The sequence below is a fragment of the Syngnathoides biaculeatus genome, chromosome 7 (genome assembly GCF_019802595.1).
Source record: "Syngnathoides biaculeatus isolate LvHL_M chromosome 7, ASM1980259v1, whole genome shotgun sequence".
Taxonomy (NCBI): domain Eukaryota; kingdom Metazoa; phylum Chordata; class Actinopteri; order Syngnathiformes; family Syngnathidae; genus Syngnathoides; species Syngnathoides biaculeatus.
This window is the reverse complement of record NC_084646.1, coordinates 24,333,337-24,356,171: the sequence shown is the minus strand read 5'-3', so window position 1 is coordinate 24,356,171 and position 22,835 is coordinate 24,333,337. Positions and strand designations below refer to the sequence as shown.

At 39.4% G+C, this 22,835-nt stretch overlaps 1 protein-coding gene across 2 annotated transcripts; it reads left to right on the top strand.

Annotated features, from left to right (window-relative positions):
• The first annotated feature begins 3 nt into the window (after positions 1 to 3).
• efcab7 (EF-hand calcium binding domain 7) lies at positions 4 to 22,169 on the top strand. 2 transcript variants are annotated; one of them, XM_061825842.1, is made up of 13 exons: positions 4 to 223; positions 2,724 to 2,935; positions 5,263 to 5,349; positions 7,671 to 7,872; positions 9,579 to 9,667; positions 12,324 to 12,462; positions 13,145 to 13,254; positions 14,107 to 14,270; positions 14,515 to 14,648; positions 16,059 to 16,207; positions 16,307 to 16,516; positions 21,782 to 21,889; positions 22,023 to 22,169. In XM_061825842.1, the coding sequence occupies exons 1-13, from the start codon at positions 4 to 6 to the stop codon at positions 22,101 to 22,103; spliced, it is 1,905 nt and encodes a 634-aa protein (XP_061681826.1). In that variant the 3' UTR covers positions 22,104 to 22,169. The 2 variants fall into 2 exon arrangements, with proteins under 2 accessions (XP_061681826.1, XP_061681825.1); XM_061825841.1 differs by having other exon boundaries at positions 12,321 to 12,462.
• Positions 22,170 to 22,835: the final 666 nt, after the last annotated feature.

Sequence of the window (22,835 nt, the reverse complement as noted above, 5' to 3'; positions counted from 1 at the left end):
GTAATGAATACTTCTGGACCATGTAGTTTAACAGCCGTTTTGGGACAGACGCGGATGAACATTAACCACTTCACGAAATATCCTCAAACAAAGATGTCTTATCTGGACTCGTCGGAGGCTCCTGATGAGGAGGAGACTTTTTATATGCAGTGCAGAGCCGCTTACCGAAGTGTGTTCAGATCCAGTCTCTCAAATATCCCATCCAAACAGGAGTTATGTAGAGGTAACGCTTTCCATAATATTCCCAAAAACTAATTATTGTTTGTTTTTTAAATGTAATGTATAATATATATATATATATATATATATATATATATATATATATAATGTGGCATGATCTCAAATCTGGAACACATCAGGGACAAATTTCTGCTTTCGACATTTCCATTCTAAATGGACACACCTAAAAACAAGTCAATAGTAATGTCTCACAATTTCAGTTCTGAAATGAAAACTTTAATGGCCCAAAATAATTATGAATGTTTCGTGACTATTTGAGGCGTCACGGTGCACAACTGGTTAGAGCGTTGGCCTCATAGTTCTGAGGTCCCGGGTTCAAATCCCTGTCCCGCCTCTCTGCAGTTTGCATGTTCTCCCCGTGCCTGCGTGGGGTTTCTTCGGGAACTCCGATTTCCTCCCACATCCCAAAAACATGAATGCATTCATTGTAGACTCTAAATTGCTCCAAAGTGTGATTGTGAGTGTGACTGTTGTCTGTCTCTGTCTTGTGCCCTGCGATTGGCTGGCAACCAGTTCAGTGTGTACCCCACCTTCTGCCCGATGACAGCTGGGATAGGCTCCAGCACTCCTGCGACCCTTGTGAGGATAAGCAATTAAGAAAATGGATGGATGGATGGATGGATGGATGGATATTTCCTAAAACATGCTGACCAATTGTCAATGTCTATTCATGTTGGGAAGATTTGCCTCATGCATGGAAACAATAGAAGCAAGGATATAAATACAAATTTGCATAAAATATCCAATTTTGAAAGGTGTGTTTTCCATGTAAAGTATATGCAATATTAAGATGAAGAAGATTAATTTACCAAAAAAAGAACTTGAATAATTGTTGGTTGCTGTTACTTGCCTGCCTGGTAAATGTCCCTTTGTTGATTAATTAACCATCTATCAATCTATCCATAGAGTTTGTTATTAATTTACAGTAAAGAGTATTTGAACACCCTGCTATATTGCAAGTTCTCCCAATTAGAAATCATGGATGCGTCTGAAATTTTCATCATAGGTGCATGTCCACTGTGAGAGAGATAATCTAAAAAGAAAAATCCAGAAATCACAATGTATGATTTTTTTAACGATTTATTTGTGTAATACACCTGTCTATCAACTAGAATTCCAACCCTCAAAGACCTTTTAGTCCACCTTTAAAAGTCCACCTCCACTCCATGTATTATCCTGAATCAGATGCACCTGCATGAGGTCGTTAGCTGCATAAAGACACCTGTCCACCTCATACAATCAGTAAGACTCAAGCTTGTAACATGGCCAAGACCAAAGAGCTGTCCAAAGACACCAGAGACAAAATTGTACAACTCCACACGGCTGGAAATTGCCAAGCAGCTTGGTGAAAAAAAGTCCACTGTTGGAGCAATCATTAGAAAATGGAAGAAGTTAAACATGACGGCCAGTCTCAATCGGAGTGGAACCCCATGCAACATATCACCTCGTGGGGTCCCAATGATCCTTAGAAAGGTGAGGAATCAGCCCAGGACTACACGACAGGAGTTAGACAATGACCCGAAAAGAGCTGGGACCACCACCATTTCCAATGTGACTGTTGGTAATACCCTAAGACGTCATGGTATGAAATCATGCATGGCATGGAAGGCTCCCCTGCTTAAACCAGCACATGTCAAGGACCGTCTTGAGTTTGCCAATGATGATTTGGATGATACAGAGGAGTCATGGGAGAAAGTTTTGTGGTCCGATGAGCCCAAAATTGAACTTTTTGGTCATAATTCCACTAACCGTGTTTGGAGGAAGACGAATGATGAATTCCATCCCAAGAACACCACCCCGACTGTGAAGCATTGGGATGGTAGTATCATGCTTTGGGGGTGTTTTTCTGCACATGAGACAGGACGACTGCACTGTATTAAGGAGAGGATGACCGCAACCATGTATTGTGAGATTTTGGGGAACAACTTCTTTCCCTCAGTCAGAGCATTGAAGATGGGTCCTGGCTGGATCTTTCAACATGACAATGACTCAAAGCACACAGCCAAGAAAACCAAAGAGTAGCTCTGTAAGAAGCATATCAAGGCTCTGGCGTGGCCTCGCCAGTCTCCAGACCTAAACCCAATAGAAAATCTTTGAAGGGAGCTGAAACTGTGTTTCTCAGCGACAGCCAGAAACCTGTCCGATCTAGAGAAGATCTGTGTAGAGGAGTGGGCCAAAATCCCCCCTGCAGTGTGTGCAAACCTGGTGAACAACTACAGGAAGGCGACTGTACCAAATATTAACATTGGTTTTTGCAGGTGTTCAAATACCTATTTGCAGCTGTATCGCACAAATTAATAAATCATTAAAAAAATCATACATTGTAATTTCTAGATTTTCCTTTTTAGATTATCTCTCTCACTGTGGACATGCACCTACGATGAAAATTTCAGACCCCTCCATGATTTCTAAGTGTGAGAACTTGCAATATAGCAGGGTGTTCAAATGCTTATTTTCTTCACTGGAATTCTTTTTTTCTTCAGTTCTCCAGTTAGCTGGAAGAAATCCATCTCAGACGACTCTTGATAAATATTGGAACACAGGAACAACGCACATGAACTTTGATGATTTCTGCGAGATACTGAAAAGTGAGTGGAAAACAGAGAACAATGACCTGATGGGAGTTTTCAAAAAGCTGGATCCAAATGGCGATGGGTACATTGCACAGAGCAGAGTGGAAAAACTTCTGACAAATGTGAGTTACTTTGTACATACAGTGGCTGAAATAAGTATTTCACAATACCATTTTTCTTCATTCAATATAATATATCCAAAGGTGCTGTTTTGACCTGAAAATTTCACCAGATGTTGGGAACAATCCAAGTAACCCAAACAAAAAAAAAAAACAGAGAATAAAGAAAATCGTATCGTAAGTTATATGTAAGAATGTGAAATGACACAGCGAAAAAGTGTTGAATACTCCAGCTGATATTTATTCAATAGTCGTAGAAAAGATTTTGTTTAAAATAACAGCTTCAAGAAACATACATTGCTTTGGTGGGATTTTTGCCCATTCCTGGACATCAGCAGTCTTCAAATCCTGAAGGTTCTACTGGTTTCTTTCATGGACCTTGAGTTTCAATTCTTTGCATAGATTTTTGATTGGATTCAAGTCAGATGATTCGTTGGACAAAACTAGCAGATGTATTAGTTTTTTCTTTTGAACGGATTGAGAGTTTCCTTGGTAATATTTTGCATCACTATCCTGATTAAATGTCCACCTTTGATTCATTTTCATCATCCTTGCAAATGGCAGTAGATTTTTGTCAAGAATGTCTCGGTACATTTGCCCATTTGTCCTTCCTTCAAAAATGTGAAGTTTCTCAGGACCATCCATCCATCCATTTTCTTAGCCGCTTATCCTCACAAGGGTCGCGGGGAGTGCTGGAACCTATCCGAGCTTTCCACGGGCAGGAGGCGGGGTCCACCCTGAACGGGTTGCCAGCCAATCGCAGGACACATTGAAACAAACAGCCGCACTCACAATCACACCTAGGGTCAATTTAGAGTGTCCAATTAATGTTGGATGTTTTTGGGATGTGGGGGGAAACCAGAGTGCCCGGAGAAAACCCACGCAGGCACGGGGAGACCATGCAAACTCCACACAGGCGGGGATCGAATCCAGGTCCTCAGAACTGTGAGGCCAACGATTTAACGGCTGATCCACCGTGCCGCCCGTGTCTCAGGACCATTTACTAAAAACCACCCCCACATCATCATGTTCCCACCTCTGAACTTGCCTTTTGATGTAGTCTTTATCGCGTGACGTGCAGTCCCATTTTCTCCTCCAAACATGGTGTGCATTATAGCATCCAAACAGTTAAATTTTACTTTTACTCAATATTTAACTGGTTTATCCAGATGTTGTTCAGCAAACTTTAAATGAGCACTGACATGCTTCCCCCCGCCCCCCTTCCCCCAGCAATAGTGTCTTCTATGGTTACCAGCCATAGCGGGTGGCGTACAGTGAAGAAAATATGTATTTGAACGCCCTGCTATATAACAACTTCTCCCACTTAGAAATCATGGAGGGGTCTGAAATGTTCATCGTAGGTGCATGTCCACGGTGAGAGATAATCTAAAAAGAAAAATCCAGAAATCACAATGTATGATTTTTTTTTAATGATTTATTTGTGTGATACAGCTGCAAATAAGTATTTTGAACACATTAGAAAACCAATCTTAATATTTGGTACAGTAGCCTTTGATTGCAATTACCTTTCCACAAACTTATTTTCTTCACTGTACATTACTCATTGCCTTGCGACAATGGTACCTGCTAATTCTAGGTGGTTTTGAAGCTCTCCACAGGTGGTCCTTTGCACTTGGACTATTCTTCTGGTTATTTTTTGCACTCCTCTGTTTGAAATCCTGCCAGGAGCACCTGGTCAAGACAAACTTATAGTGGTATGATTGGCTTTCCACTTTTTTTCTGGCTCCAACTGTGCTCACTGGAATGTTTAGAATCTTAAATACACACCAACACCAGCGTTATGTTTCACAGCAATTAGTTTGCAATGGTCTTGAGACAGCTTTCTGCTCTCACCCATCACAAGATGTGTCTTGACTCACACTATGGCAATGAGACCTTTTTGGAAGTCATCAATTAGTATTGAACCAGCTCATATTCATTTGCACTGATCAGTGGTTGGATTGCTGTTTGATTGTTGATTTTAGGTGTTTTAGCATTCCACACATTTTTGCAAATCCCTTTCTTCATGTGTTCAATACTTTTCCCCTGTGTCCTTTCACATTTTTACTCAATTTAATTTCCGATCTTATCTGTCTAATTTCTTTGTATGTATGAATTACTTGGGTTGTTCTCAACATCAGGTGTAATTTTCAGGACTTTAGCACCTTTGGAAATATATTTGAGAAAAACATGACGGTAAATGCTTATTTTACCCATTGTATTTTGCATTACATATGCACACTTTGTGATTTATAGGAACAAAGAGTTTTAACTTAATTTTAAAACATTTAAATGATTGTTTCAGCAATTAAATATTTTAAAATTTACAGGGAGGAGATAAAATGACACCTGAAGAAGTGAAGGCCATTTTCTCACTTAGCGTTATCAACAAGGATGGCATCTTTAACTACGTTGAGGTGAGTGTGCATCAGTATATACAACACCAGTGACCCAGTTGTCGTTCACATCCACACTAATTTGTATATCTTCTCATTCTGCCATATTTCCAAGACAGTTTCGCTCAGCTGGTTTGAATCAGATCTGAATTTAAGTGACGTTCTATTCTTAATCTCTAGGGTTTAATATGACATCGGTCCATTCTCTACAGTTCTGGGAAGGTTTTCCACAAGCTTTAAGAGCGTTTATAGGCATTTATGACTTATTTTCCCAGAAGCACATTTGTGAGGTTACACACTGATGTTTAACAAGAAGGCTCTCTGTCTCCATCCATTTTCTGATCTCATTATCCTCACAAGGGTGGCAGTCGTACTAGCGCCAATCCCAGCTATGTTCAGGCAGGAGGCAGGGTACATCTTGAACTTTTTGCCAGCCAATCGCAGGGAACATATAAACAAACAACCACACTCATATCCACACCTACGGGCAAGCTAGAGTCTTCGATTAATGCATGTTTTTGGGACGTGGGAGGAAACCAGAGTGCCCAGAGAAAACCTGCACAGGCATAAAGAGAACATGCAAACTCCACACAGGCGGGTTTGAGATTTGAACCCCAGACTTCAGAACTGTGAGGCAGACACTCTAACCCGTCGTCCACTGTTCCATCTTCTTTTAGTCCTAAGACCTAAAAAGATTACCCCTTACTGTTCCAGGATTTCTGTCCACCAAATCACAAAGCAAGGTCTATAAAGACAGTAATGAGAACATTTGGAATGGATGATTTTGACTGGCCTGTACAAATTCCCTACCCTCAACCTGATGACGCATTCAGGTTGATTTTTAGCGGACAGTGAGCCAAGCTTTTTTGTTCAAAATCAGTGTGTCACCTCACATATATACTAAACTTCAGTGAAAGCCTTACCACATGAGTTGATGCTGTTATAGCTGCAAAAGGCTGACTACCATATTAAACCATATGGATTTAGAATCACTTAAAATCATATGTGAGTCAAAGCAATACAGCAAGTAGTTTTGGAAAGGTAGTGTAGCCAGTCATTAGTCCTAAAGAAACAAAAAAGGCAGATTATAGTTTCCAAAAAGACACCAGGACAAAGATCATAATTTCTGGAGACATGTCCTGTGGTCTGATGAAACTAAAGTGGAGCAGTTTGGCCATAATAACCTACATTATATCTGGAGGAAAAACTGGGACGCTTGTAGACTAAAGAACACCATACCAACTATGAAGCATGGGGCTAACAGCATCATTTTGTGCGGCTGTTTTGGTGCTGCAGGAACTGGAGCTCTTCATAAAATATACGGCATCATGACAAGAGATTACATGGAGATATTAAGGCAACATCTCCAGATTTCAGCCAGGATGCTAAAACCTGGGCACAAATGGGTTTTCCAAATGGACAATAACCCGAAGCATACTGCCAAAATGGGTGAAAGGTGGCATGAGGATAACAAAGTCAATGTCTAGGAGTGGCCATCAAAATCTCATGTAAAATTTGTAGGCAGATGTGAAAATGCCTGTATAAGAAGGCCAACCGACAAACGTGACTCAGTTACACCAGTTCTGTCTGGAGGAATTGGCCAGGATTCCAGCAGACTACTGTCCGATGCCTGTGGAAGGGTTACCCAAAACGTTTGACCCAAGTCATCCAGTTCAAAGGAAATGCTACTCAATACTAAAGAAATGTACGTGAACGTTTGACCTCAATGAAAATATACATTTCTCAAAGAGATTCTCTCATTATTGTGGCATTTAACAAACTTTAATAATTTTGGTGATCCTCACTGACCTTTAACAGGAGGGGTTTAGTCTGATTTGATTTCAGACAGTGAGAAAAAAATTGAATGTGTTTTTGCACACTGTATGTAAACATCTGGCTTCAACTGTATATCAATAAGGATGCTGCTGGATTGCAAAAGTCCATCCATCCATTTTTTGTACATCTTATTCTCCCTAGGGTTGTGGGTGTGGGGCAGCCTATCCCAGCTATTTACACCCTGAACTGGCTGCCAGCAAATCACAGGGCACATATAAACAATGTGTTGTGTGAATGTTCTCATGAAAATGTACTCAATCTGACGGAAGAAACGTCCCTCCCCTCTCTCTCTCTCTCTCTCTACCTGTGTGTGTATATATATATATATACAGCTCTTTAAGATAAATCCCCCATAGACAAGATTGGTTTCTTATTATCTACCAAAATAACAATAAACCTATGCTTTGTCCCATTTCAGTTTCACTTTTCGAATTGCATTTCTGAGATACAATGAATTCTCCAATATGTGTTAATGTGTTATTGAGATGCACCTGTATTGCTTTTAGTTCTGTAGACAACTTGTGTCCACTGTGGAGAAATGTCAGATGATGTCTTTGGTGAAGCTCCAGTCTGACGCCAAGTTAAAGAGACAAAACTTTGGCAGCCATGAAGACAGCCCTCCAAAAACTTCCATAACATCACCGTCAGCAACTCCACCTCAGAATCCAGAAACAACCGGGTCAGATCCAGACGTCACACTTCGGAATGGTAGTAGAATAACTTTAAATGTGCTTGTGTCAAAGGCTCTGTTTTTTGGGTTTTTTTTGTCTGTGTTGCCTTTCGTTGCTTTATTCTTTTGTCTGTTTGTATTTTAGATGCACACCCATTCAGACCAATTGCCCCAATGCACGTTACTGCTTTATTGTGATGAATGGAATAGCTCTCTTTTTGATCAATTTTTCCCAACCCTGTGACAAATCACCGCACTAAGACGGTTCATTCATCAGCAAAACCACACAATTATAACCTCTTGTTTGTCGGAAGAAACTGAAGTGCTGTGATTCTGGTAATCTTTTCTACCATCAGCACATTGACAGACACTCATCTACACCAGAAAGAACTACACGCTATGATGAGAGCCCTCTGGCCAAAAAGATGTTTTATTAATTGTTCATTAAACTACTAAGTCAACACCCAGCAGTCAACCAGTATTGTACAGTGCATGATAGAAACAGAGATCCTATGAATGAAAGCTGAGGACAATCCTACTGTGGGGTGATAAATGGGATTGATCTAAGCGGTCAGTCTATGTTCATGTTATTGATTCGGACCATCCCAGTACAACTCAATGGAAAGGGGATGAGGGATTTGAAAGGTGGTCTGGAGGAGGATCCAGGTCAACCGCTACTCCAGAAACAAATGAGTTCCCACACAGTCGTCGGGATCATCACATTATTGTGTCTCTCCCACATATTGATTTATCCCTGTTACATTTTAATAAGGACCTGCCACAATGCTACCCTGTTGGACATGTTGAATGTGTTGTTCTTCCAACTTGAAAACAGTTTGGGTTGCTCATTTGGAGCCACATTGTTCAGTCAATATTTACTGGTATCATTAAGCCTTAAAAATCCTTTTAAATACTCATTACACAGATGTGAGATGGTTGATCCATGTTTAATCGGTGTCTGCATTCACCCCACAATTCGATTGGAGGGTTAAAAATTGTCCTCAGAAAAAAAAAAATCCTTTAAAAGTGAGGATTCACATGGTTTCCATTTGTTCTAGTGCATCACATTTTTGCATTCTGAAAGTCTAATTATCTCAGCAATTACTAGCTGGCAACCAGTCCAGGGTGTAACTCGCCTTTTGCCAAAAGTCAGTCAGACTAGGCACTGCCAGCTCACCTTTGACCCTCGTAAGGATAAGCGATATGGAAAATGGATTGATGAACAGAAAGATGTGTTAGCACATTGTTTTCTGTATAATTTTTTTTTTTTAAAAGGTAAACATACTGTTCGGGGCGGCATGGTGTACAAATGGTTAGCAAATCTTCCTCACAGTTTTGAGGACTGAGGTTAAAAGCCCAGCCCAACCTGTGTGGAATCTGCATATTCTCGGTGTGCCTGCACGGATTTTCTCTGTGTACTCCCATTTCCATCCCAAATCCCCCCAAAAACGTGCGTGTTGCATTTATTGAAGACTCTAAATTGCTCGTGGATTTGAATGTGTGCGAATGGTTGTTTGTTTATATGCATCTTATGATTGTCTCTCAACCAGTTCAGTTGTACCTCGCCCCTCACCCGAAGATAAGCTGGGATAGGCTCCAGCACATCCGTGTCCCTTTCAAATGCAAAGCTTTTTCTTTTAATGACAATCTTTTTTGTCTTTCAATAAAATGGTTAAATGAAACATATACCCTTGTTGTGATTGGACAGTTATTTAACTTTAAGAGTATTTGTGTTTGTATCCAGACAGCCGACCAGCCACTCGTCCTTCTTCTGCTCGTAGTAGACGATCATCTCTGTCAAACTCAGTCACTGCAACATCCACCACCAACAAGGTCAGTAAAATATCTGAGGTTTTTTCATTCACAAGTAACTCCCGAAGCTACTAACAGTCTTTGGACTAAATAGCGTAACAAAAATGAAACACCACTTTCATGAGATCCATCAAAAGTGGAGCATTATTATTTTGGAGAGCCACATTCTTTTTATGAACTCACCCAAACTAAAATGTAAATGATATCTGAATATTTATATGTTTTACAGCTTGTACAGTATGCAACATGAAAAATACAATGTTTGCAAAACACCTTGATAAAAGCTCAATCTTAGGTATAGGCTGCTTTCCCATGTTTATTTTTGCTCTTCTAGCCTGACTTCAGCTCATTTGGTTTACTTCATAGGGGAAAATCGGTAATGACCCCGTTGCTCCATCTCTCCTACCATAGTCTTGTTTTTAGACATCACAGTTCCAAGAATCTTGTCTCCCATGGGCTGTGTAGTCTCAAAGAAATAAAGACACTGTGAATTTGTATCTTGTCTTAGATTACACAAAGTTAAGTGGTTTAATGTATGTGTACGGTGTTCGTTTGGTGTGTTGTAGTACAGTTTTTCAAAGCTGTGGCTGCAGGTGGTTGCGCCTGTTAGTAGTCTGGAAGCTCATCTTCTCTCATCGGGAGTATTCTTCTGGACCCTCCGGACTCTATATTGGGGCCCATTTAACATAGATAAATACAGTACACACTTTTCAGTCTTAGACCATCAGGCATTTTAAAATATCAAGAGTCTAGTTTGATGATATTTATAAATCCTTTTTTGTCTTTTGACATTTGGTTGCTATTTTATTTCCACAAGTAAGGTGACCATTTGAAATTCAACCTGAATATATTCTAGTGGAGAAATAAATCCCTCAGAAAGAGAAATAAATTATCATTCAAGAATTGCATGTCAACGTTTATATTTGGAGAATGAAAAAACTGGACAAGCACTTTTGCAATTCAGTAAATAAAATAATGTAAGCGCAGCTAGAGTATTTACAGATCTGAATTATTGTTTAACATATCTACCTCCCTCTGGATGAACATGAGTATTACAATGTGTATCGCTTGCCAGCCTTACTTGATGCAATGGTGAATGTTAAGGACAAGTATGAAGAAAAACCTCTTTGAAATAATCAATCAAGGTAAACCCCATGTTCCACCAGAAACTGACTTTTTCCTGCAACATTATGTGATAATCATATGCTTCAGAGATTGTGAGAACAGTTTGGGAAAGTCCCTTTTCTCTGCAGAGAACAAAGCTTGGTATATAAAGACACACTTGCCTAACTCAAACATCATTGGGATGAATTAGAACAGAAAATATGAGCCATTTAATGTCACTGAACCACATCTTTCTACAAGATTGGAAACAAGCCTACAGTTAACTAGCTCTATCGTTTCTTCCACCTTTACTTCTTCAATTATGAAATCATTGGCGTACACGCAATGCTTTTGTTCATATTGTGTTTATCCTCTACAGGTCTATGCTTGACTGCTTAATTACCATAATTATTTCATCCCAAAATTTTATAGGTCATTAGAAGAATCAATTTGCTCAATCCAGAACTTTAGTTTTGATTATCATAGCTATGCAGATGACACACAGTTATATGTAGCAGTGTCTCCGGATGACTACAGTTCAATTGAGGTTTTGTGCCACTGTCTACAGCAGATATATAACTGGATGAGCCAAAATTTCCTTCAATTAAATGACAACAAACCTGAGATCATTGTTTTTGGCAATAAAGAAAAAAGGATTACTGTTCATAAATACCTGGACTCACTATCTTTAAAAAGCAAAGATCAAGTCTGAAACCTTGGCATATCATATCATTGACTTAAACTCCCTTTTACCATCTGAAGAACATATCTACAGTGAAGGCTTGCATGTGTCAAGCAGTCTAGGAGAAGCTAATCAATGCTTTTTGCTCAAGTAGACTTGACTATTGTAACGGTCTTCTGACTGGGCTCCCCACAAAGAGCATTAAACAGCTGCTTCTCGTTCAGAATGCTGCAGCTCGGGTTGTGACCAGAGCAAAGCGGTCAGAGCATAAAAGTCCAATTCCAAAGTCTTTACACTGCTTCCAGTCAGTTTTAGAATAGATTTTAAAGTTCTGCTGCTGGTCTTTAAGTTACTAAATGGTTTTGGTCCTGAATACATGAAAGTAATACTATTGGAATACAAACCCAGTACAGGGCTCTGAGATCGACTGACTCAGGTCTAATAATGGCGTGCAGAGTCCAAGGCAAACGTGGAGAAGCAGTATTTAACTATTATGCTGCAAAAAATGGAATAGGTTGCCAACAGAGGTGACGTCAGCCCCAAATGTCTTTTCAAATCCAGTTTCAAACCTTTTTATCTTGCGTTTTAGAGTCCTGTACTTGCATTTTTGAGTGATATTTCTTGCACTAAAAGCTGTTTTAATTGTACTTTTTCAAATGTTTTTATTTATGTATTTGAATTTTTTTAATCATGTAAAGTGCATTGAGTTACCTTGTGTATGAAATGTGCTATAGAAATACATTTCATTTAATCAAATCAATTTTACTATGTACAATAGCAACAAACTGTAGTAAACTACTCATTGTAGGTGCAGCCATTGTTTGATCCTTATAGGGTCAAATAAATATGCCAAATTATTTCAATGAATATATTGCTGGTTTGCTTCAGCAGTGGCATCACATGTGCATGAGAGGATCTTTCTTCCTGGAAGAGGACGGAACTATCAGGTCACTGCAGTACCAGCTGCACCTGCCCCAGACTTCCATTGTTACCCTAAGCATCCAGCCTTTGAGTCTCGACCAAAGAACTGGTATGAATGCAGCTTCATTAGTCATAATATCTGTCTTGCCATGTCAAATTAATGCGGTACATTATTTGTCTATAAACCTTCTCCCTTCAGATACACTCATATTTGGAAATTAGATTTATTTAACCTTGGAAAATTATTTTACATCCAATAACTCAAGGAAATTGAAAAATAATATTGGTGATAATGGTACTTTGATAGGTGCTGCTGTCCCCCCTCACGTTAACAATTTAGCAAAACATTATTGTAATATTATCAAAAGTTAATGCTAATCAGTGCTGATACTGCAAATTTTTTAACTTTTGTTTTTGACACAATAGTCCTTTGGTTGCTGCTTCAAAGCAGCTTTTTCACTCTAAAATCAGTCTCGCTGCAATGTTATTGGCTGAGAAACTCATTGTGGTGCGTGTTAATTAACCAGCTGGGGAAGAAGTGCAAAATGGCTTGCTCACAGACAAATTTTCAAAAACATGCAGATAAGTAAAAATTTACTGTACTTGGTTGCTTAATTTCACACTTGAGTGGTGGGCAGGCCCTATGGAGACTCACCTATTTACATATAGACATCCATAGACGTCTGTTTTAAAGAAAAAACTTGTTACATAAAGTACCAGCTTTTGTCATACATCTTAATATTCATAAATTGAACTCTAACTTTGTTTTTTTTTTTTTTTTTTTTTTTAAGACAAGCCTTGCCCCTGGATGAATGTGGACACAGCTCTTTTTGTGATGTTAGCTGGTGATACAGAAGAGGATTCAACACTAATGTGTTTCACTGGTGCAAAGGATAAAGAAGTAGGTTTGCATTGCTGGTATTTCCTATTCACTTCGATTTAAAATTATTACCTACTTACTGGTAGAGCTTGTGTGTTGATAAAATCATGTTTTTCATGGAATATTTGTGCCTCTGTACTTGTGAAGAAAAATGTTACAAGTATATCATAGCCATGTAAATGTCTCTATTATAATCCACTTCAATTAATCGCAGTAATTATTTTCACCAATATCCCTTCAGTGATTTCTAATGGTTTGTTAGAAAGTATATACAGTGAAACCGCCAGTTACGAATTTCATTTGTTCGAGGACCCTGTTCTCAAACCAAAAGGTTTGCAAACTGAGGCGTTTTCCATTGAAGTTGAATGGGAATGCAAATAAAATAGTGTGTGGTAGCTGTTGCAGCCATTTTAGGGAAACAAACAAACAAAAAAAGAAAAAAAATAAGATACCAGAAGCATGCCGCTACGGTAAAAAAAAAGTTCTGAGTCTTCCGCACCCATGGCAAGACTGTTGGTAAACCAAAAATAGTATGTAACCCATGGTAATCTTTCTTTTAAAAATGGTTCATTAACTGAATTGTTTGTAACCTGGTGGTTTGTAAACCGAGGTTCCACTGGAGACAAACTAGTCACATTCACACCTGCGATCAATTTTAAGTCTTCTGTTATGGAATCTAGAATGCCCAGAGAAAAAAACAAAAGTAGACGAGGCAAACTCCAACGGAAAGTTGGAGCCAGGATACAAACTTGAATACTTATGAACGTGACAGTTTCAGCTAAATAAAATGTTATCTGCCTGCATTATCCATTTTGATTGTTGTGAAAAAAAAATGTGATAGATCAATTTTGTTAAGTGTAAAAATTTCAACAGAAGTACATTTGGAGAGGCGAACTGAAAGCTGGGATATATTACCTACTGCCTTTCTCCAGTGGCTGCAGATTAAAAAAAAGGAGCAGAAAGAATGCATCCACTAAATCTGTAGAGCTTGTCTACAAGACAGATACTGGCGAACTCGACCTCACCAGAGAGTTCCGGTAAATGATTTTGCTTATTAAGATTTTGAACTTGAAATATTCAGATTCTAAGATTATAACATTGACTGATAACATCCGGTTTGAGATGGGAGTGTTTGCTTGTATGGAAGGAAAACATTGCTTGTGTATGTTGATTATCAATGTGGTCTTTGAGTTCATACATCTCTACATTTGAAGTCTGCCACTTATGCAAATAGGAGGCAAATATAACATTGTTGTGGGGTAATGCCATAATTTGTCACAGGGACGCACTATCAGAGATTTTCGACATGATAGACCTCAACGGGAATGGTTTGCTCAGTCTTGAGGAATACAATTTCTTGGAGCTGATGATCAGCGGAGAGGAGTGCAAGATGGGGACGTGGGCCATCTGTAAAGGTACAGCCAGTTAAATGCATTCATTCAAAATGTTCATCTCACAGTGTATTTGGATATGATGCAGAGAGCCGTAACGGTTTGGTAATTGGTAGATTTTGGAGTCACAGTTCGGTACAATGGGAAAAAGCAACAAAAAATGTTCCTCATACATATTTCTGGGTTTCTTTTTATTTATAGATAGTCATCTAAGTAGTAGTAGCAGAACAGTTAAAACAACCTGAGATAACATGGTATAAAGCTGTAGAGTCTGAAAGGTAAGGTAAGGTAAGGGATTTTCTTATTGATGTAACCAGGTAAAGCAATTGAGAAGTTTCTTATTCACAATGTTGACCTGACTGTATACAGCCGAACATGACAAAATAAAAGCTAGTGCAAATAAATATAATAAAAACAAACACAATACATACAACAAACTGTAGATTGTGATATACTGTAATTTCTCCTGTATAATGTCCATGTTTCCACAGAAATTTGTCATAAGTCAATAGTGCGCATCATACACAGGTAAAGGGGAAAATGAAAAAGACTTTCCCATTTTATAAATTCATGGCACCATCTATAGGTTGTGAAATAGCTGTACACTTTCATTCTAATATTCTACTGCTCTCTAGAGGTTATGAAATAGTTGTACACTTACATTCTTTTCTGCCACCTATAGGTTATCAAAAAGGTGTAGCTACACTTTCCTTTCAAATATGCATATGTGTACAATTGTGCTCATAAGTTTACATACCCGGGCAGAATTTGTGAAATGTTTTTTTTTTTAAATACAACTGATGACTGAACAACAACCATCATTGTTTTCTTTATGGGTTTTATGTTTTATGGTGATGATAATGCTTTTCTGAAATCCTTATCAGTTTAATTTGAATCCCACTGCCTCTTAATGTTTTCTTTAAAGAATTGTACCCCACTCTAAATTGCCCCAAGTTGTGATTGTGAGTGCGGCTGTTGTCTGTATCTATCTGCCCTGCGATTGGCTGGCAACCAGTTCAGGGTGTCCCCTGCCTCCTGCCCGTTGACAGCTGGGATAGGCTCCAGCACTCCCCGAGACCCTTGTGAGGATAAGCGGCTAAGAAAATGGATGGATGGATGGATGGATGGATGGATGGATGGATGGATGGATGGATGGAATTGTACCCATCTTACAAATTATTTCTGGGTAATCAAACATTGAGCAATACTGTGTTTCATTTTTACTCAATAAGTTTCGCAGTGAATTTCAAAATAAGAGCAAGTATATCTAAAGTTTTATGTGTTTTCATAAAGGGCTTAACTTCAGAATAATTCTTTGAAAAACTCAACACTGTACAGATCATGCTTCATGTTTTGATCTTATGGGTAGAATGGAAATGTTGTTGCTGTTGTAGCCATTCCGAGTAGTCACATTTGTATTTTTTGTGTCCACAGAGAATTTTGACATGAGAAAAAATCAATTGACAAAACAGGGCTTCATGGAGTTGAATCTGATGGAGGCAACGGAGAAAGATGGGGACTCTGATGACCTGTGGACCCTCGTGGAAACCATGGGTTACAACCGTATGCTGGAGCTAGTTGAGGTCATCATTCGTTTAAAAAAATTGACGTAAATTATAATATTAAGATAATCAGTGATAATTGAAAAAAAAAAATCCTAATATAAACTACTACTTTATCAGGCTTGCCCATTCCAGATAGATATACACTGTGAGAGCACACAGCCATCACTTCATCCACTCAGACTGGACTCCGGGCCCAAGATTCTGAACCAGGCTCTGCAGAAGTCCATCACTTTAGAGGGAACAGCCAAGCAACTGAAAGGACAGGAAAATGTGCTCATCTACACTTACAGAGGACAACACAGGGTCTCGTCCCTCATAGTCAACAAGGTAGAAAAACATTTGACGTTTTCTCTTTATGTTTACGTACAGATTTAGCTCCACGCTGATCGTTTTCGGTAGATTTCCTTCACTATTGCATATCATCAAAACCTTATTTCCGCGATAATTTGTATACTCGTGCATTCAAGAACTGTAGTTTTGTTGCTTAACTGTGTGAATACCTTTTCTTAAAGGTCCACTGTCATGAAATGCATGATTTTTAGTATGTTATTAATGAAACAATGACAGCCAGTATGGACCCAGCCATTTTTTTCACCACAAAATATGATTTTGACGTGTATGGCTTTTTGTAACTCCCGCCATGAAAATCCTCTCGAGGGATTTGTTTTTGAAAAGAAGCAGGAAGTGATGTACAGGGCAGTAGAGCTCTCAAGCGGTCTCGTATGTTTATACTAGTTTTACCTACTGGAAGGTAGCTCCTTGTTCCTTCGTGTCGGAAGACCGGCTTGTTGTATTGCTGGATATTGCTCGAACACTTGGTAGGATGGATTCGCTCTTACTCATACTCATACTTTTCCAAAACACCCGGTTCGTCGTGAAAAATGGATTGCACAGGTGCAAAGGACGAGAGCTTCGTGGGTTCCATATGACAGGTAGGTGTATACAACTACTAAAAAAAACAATAGTTCGGGGGGGGGCGTAATCCATAAATCAGGGGTGCTAAATGTCGATGTGCCCATCGGAAGGCTTCCATGCCGACGGCCTCCGCAGGCCTTGTGGATCATCACCAGCCTTGTCGACATAACCGATCCAGCCTTGTGTATCACAACCGGGCTTGTCGACAAGGCCGAGCCGGCCTCCGTGGTGGCTCATCTCCACGCGGAAGTGGATCAGACGGGGAGGCGGTTTGGCCGTGGCGTTGTCGTCACTCGCGGAGGGCGTTGTTTTATCACCGTCATGATCCACATATCATCTAAATATGGCTCCAAACGATAAGGTAATATTGCCCCGGTCACTTCAGTCAGTTGTGAGATGTTCTCTTCTTCGAAAAGAGATTCCATGTCTGAAGGGGCTTGTCCCATAGTATGGGCCACAGCGTGTTTTCAATGGCGAATGTCCGGAGTGAGGTCACAGACAGGAGATGCAGCCAATATGGCGACCACTTGGATGTCAAATGACACTTCCGCAATTGCGCATGGATGACGCACTCTCCGCTCATGTTTATTTTTTTGTATGGACATTGCAGTGAATAATGTTTTATGTATTTTTCATTACAATATCTATTTTAGAATGTTTATAGGCATGACACTTGACCTTTAAGGAGGGGTTATAAAAACCATTCACCAATGGTATAGTAGTTCATTCACATGTCTCGGGTTCACTTCCCACTCAGTTCTGCAGTTCTACTCATTCTTCTTCAATATTACATTTTCATTTTATTAGGAAACAATATATTAATAGCTGATCATGTGTGTGTTTCTTTTGGCTTGTCCCTTTTGGGGTCGCCACAGCGTATCATCTCAGATGAACGCATATATATGTTTGGCACAATTTTTACGCCGGATGCCCTTCCTGACGCAACCCTTCTCAGGGAGTGGAGGCCCCAGTGGGATACGAACCCACAACCCCCTGGTTTACCAAACCACTAAGCTACGGGGCCTCTCTATTAATAGGTGATCATAATTGTTTTAAAAACAGTTGCATATTGTTGGCAACAGCTCTTAAATTTGAGCTCTTGTTTAACTCCACCTAAAGTGTCCTTGTTTTAACAAATTACACAAAAAGTTTGACTGTGTAAACAGCACAAAGGTAAAGTGACAATTAACCCACTGACCTTTGTGTTCAATATCCCTACCTTTACAGCTTGTTTGTGGCCATTTTTAGCCACACAAGTTTTTTTAAACATATTTTTAATGCTTTTTTGTGCTTCATTTAATGCAGAAAGTTTTATCCAACATCTGTTCTTGTCATGAGCATGAAAACTTGATTAATTGTATGTTTTAGCCCTTCAAATTCAAGTTTGGTTGGGGTTAGGCTTAATATGCAGTTTGTAGAACAATCAAAGAAAGTGCAAATCACTTGTGGTGTACTGTACTGGTGCCTTTGCCTGACCTAGGTTCAGGCAGCAGTCACAGCCCTCAGTGAGTGTGAATAATTGTCTGTATGTGCCTTGTGAAGAGGCAACAAGTCCAGGGTGTAGTCTGCGGATTGCCTGAAGTCAGCTAGGATAACCTCCAGCCTCGCGTGACCCTAAAGAGGATTAGCAGCATTGAAAATGTATAGATTACCTTTTTCTTCAAATATTGTGAATGCAGTACTGCAGTACAGTTTATTTTAGAAGGTGCTTAAATTAAAATGTAATCCCACTCCATGGTCAGCAGAGGGTATCAGCAGTTCATTCATTTATCTTCTATTCCACTTAGCTTCACTAGGGTGGTGGGCGTGCTGGAGCCTATCCGAGCTGCCTATGAGTGAGAGGCGGGGTACATCCGGGACTTATTGCCAGCCAATCACAGGACACATTCAGACAAACTAACATTCCCACCAATGACGAAGAACACAAATTGGACTCCACACTCTGCATCCATCATTGGTTCCGCCATGGTCAACAGGCTCTGACTTCTGGTGAAGGCAATAAGCAAGGTAAACATACAGACATTGTTATGGAAAACAATGCAATAAATGTATAATAATTAATTATGAAGTATCCCACTGGGGCCTCCACTCCCTGAGAAGGGTTGGGTCAGGAAGGGCATCCGGTGTAAAAATTGTGCCAAACATATATGTGCGTTCATCTGAGATGACACGCTGTGGCGACCCCGAAAGGGATAAGCCGAAAGAAACTTTAATTATGAAGGTTAAGCAGAAACACTTACCAGTGAAAAGTTACTTCTTTGCGACTGCCTGCACTGTTTTGACAGCCAACAGCCCATCAAAAAAGATAAACCTAACATATTCCAATTAAATTCAATGTTCTTATGTTTCACAATGTACAGGTGTAAAGATGTCAAAGGATGTCAACTTTCACGTGAAATAGTACCCAAAACAATGTTTTGCCCTGACTGGAAGTTGAAGCCGAATTACCACATGAAAGGGGTCTTTGCGCAGTTCAGTTTTTATTGTATGTCACTGATTCCCACACACATGTACACTTATGGCCACTTTGGCATCAGCAGTTTATTTTTGTCATTTATTTGCAGTCATGGATCCATGTAGGCAGTAGTTCTCAAAGTTTTTGAGTACCATCTTAAAAAAAACACTTCAAATATTATTATCAAGACCAACTTTAAAATAGAGTATCATTTAGTAATGTATATATGAAGTTGCATAATCAGTCCAGTTCATCAAACACAAGGCAAAGGTTTTATTCCTTTAATGTTTATTATATTTTTGTGATCCATGCCAACATGATGTACATTTTGAATAACACTGTACTTCAAGGGAAAAAATTTTTTACGTAATTGATTCAAGTATAGCATATTAAAATGCCACTGATAGCATATATACATTTTAAAATAGATATTGTTATGAAAACTACACATAATATTATTCACTTCACTATCCGAAAATAAAAGTGAGTGGAGCGAGTATCATTAATGCACAAAGTTGCTGAAGTTTCACTCGACATCCCAGTGGCTGCCATATTGCCTGCAACGTGATTTACAGATGTCACACTGGGACAGTCGCCATAGAAAACATGCTGTGCTACGTTCTACGAGAGATGAACAAGAGAGATTTTCGAGCCATATTTAGATGATATGCAGATCACTTCTAACTAACAATAGACTCGCCGGCAGACGGACAAGGAACCCGATGAAATATTAAAAATGACAGGCCTATAATTGTTCAATTTCCTAACTCTTTTACAAGTCTTGTGTATGTAGCATAATCAGGAGGACCCATGCTGGGCGAAGTAAGTACATCAGGGGCGCCCAGACACTGGTGGCACGGGCCAGCCAGCCTCCCGGCCCGACCCCCCTCCATGTCAGGTGAAACAGCAGCTAACTGCAGCGTCCGGCGATATGACGCGGATCTTTTGTTACATTCTGAGAGAAGGATTACATCATCGGACGTGGACGGAGCTTTTTATTATTGCTGCTTTCGGATAAGTTGTTCGAGTTTGGTAACTATACGTCTAGTTACCTCGTGTTACACACTACTAAACTGTCTTCGTGCTTCTATATTGTCATTGTTTGGTGTTGTATTGTATTGTGTGATTAAATTGTCTTAAACGCAATACAAGTGCTTTGTTATATTTTGCCGGTTTGACCAAGGGGATTTATTTTAAATTATCACATAACTTGTGCTATAAACTGAGACAAATTAGTCCCCCTCAACTATTATTTTTTTAATAGCTCTCTACACACCTCCCTGTCATTTAGAACACACAACGACGAACCGGGTCTTTTAAAAACGTGTGAAGAGTGAATCCTCCCGAGTGTTCGAGCAAAATCCAGCAATACAACAAGCCAGTATTTTTTGCCGGTATAATAAGTATCAACCAATAGAAACACTCGACCCCGCTACTGCAAAAAACATCCCTTCCTGGTTCTTCCTCAACACAAAATCCAAGAGAGACTTACCCTTGTGGGAGATGAAAAAAACGATATTTGGCAACATTCTGAATTTTAGACAGCAAATTGGAGCCAGTTGAATTTCATACAGGGAATTGTAGTCAGTTGAATTGTTAACATTTAAAAGTTACACTGAAATACAACTATTGACAAATTCAACTTCTAGTGGCACTTATTGACTTCCATAACCATCCGTCCATCTATCCATCCATTTTCAACACCACTTATCCCGGACCCTATTCCAGCTAACTGTGGGCAAAAGGCAGACTACACCCTGACCCGGTCGCCAGTCAGTCACAGGGCACATGTAAACAACCATCCAGACACAGATTCACACCATCATTAATTGGGAACTGAACCCACGCTGCCAGCACCAAAGTCAGGCGACTGTACCATTACACCATCGGTGACTTCATGATAGTGGCAAAAGGTATAATGTGATGCCGTATTTTATTGATAAAGAGGTGAAGCTGTAAGTGACAAAATCAAACAAAAATCCACACCCTAAGCAAGCTTCATTCCATTTACATTAAAAAGCTCAAATGGTTCAAAAAAAAGGAAGTGAGGTAGACACAAATTTTCACCATGGACCCCAGAGCGTTTGCGAACAATACCATAGCAACACTGGGAGTCTAGTAAAACATTGTCCTAAAACCTGTCAACAACAACAAACTATTAAAAGATATCCATGCATTAATAATACTGGAACATGTGGGTTTTTTTTTTCTTTTCCCCTCAGACTAACCAAAAAGTGACGGTTCATATCAACAACAAGCACAACAGCAACTGCTGCAGCAGTCGAGGCCTGAATGTCTTTGCTATAGAGGTGCCAGCCAGAACTAAAATGGTAGGGCATATTTCTACTTGCATTATTACGTGGTCCAAGTTAAATCACACCCAAATGAAATCACTTCAAATAATTCAGAGGTTGTTAATGGTTTTAGTTTGGATGTTAATAAGTGCTATTTCTTCTCCACTAGGTGTGTCAACATGTCCTGCCCACCAATGAAAAACAGGACTGGGGCTACAACTGTGTGGAAACTTTACTCACCTCTAAATAAAGCTTGCACACAATATGCTGCTTGTCTAGGATTGAAAAACATAAAAAAATTGTTGAAACAATTCAAGTGGTTGTACAACAAAATGAAAAGGCTGCATCAAATGTGGTGTATATTTTTCACCGCAACCTTGCCTTTAGGGCTGTAGTTGACTTGCTGTTTCTTGTGCAATTTTTGTATTTAGTTCACTTTTATTTATTCAGGTTAGGCAATTGAAAACAGATTCTCCTTCACAATGCTGGTCTAGAAGTAGATGGCAGAGTAAAACAAACTGAAGTAAGAGCAAATACAAATACTTAAGACAAGTGGTGTATCCTCTTCATTCCGTTCTGGTTATGCAGTGAGTCTCCTTTGGATATTACTGTATGGCACTGCCAATAAAATGCATGCCTCTGCACTGCCCTCTCGTTTGAACTGTACTTGCCCTTGGCCTTTTCGGCTGAGTCTTGGCCTTCTATTTATATCTCACAGACCGGTCTTTGACCTTTGACTTTATTTACTGAAACAGTAGTGCCAGCTAACTAAATGTCACATGGCATATGAGATGTATTTTATGCCACTGTCTGCGTTTACTTTTCTGACAGGTTAAGTTTAAACCCTGAGCTGTTTGGGCCATATATGTGGTCGTAAATACTGTAATCAGTGTGCAGTGTACTTTTGGTTTTTTTTATATATATAAATATGCCTGTGTTTGATATGTTTTTGGACCAATCTTTTTTCCATCTTTGACATGAG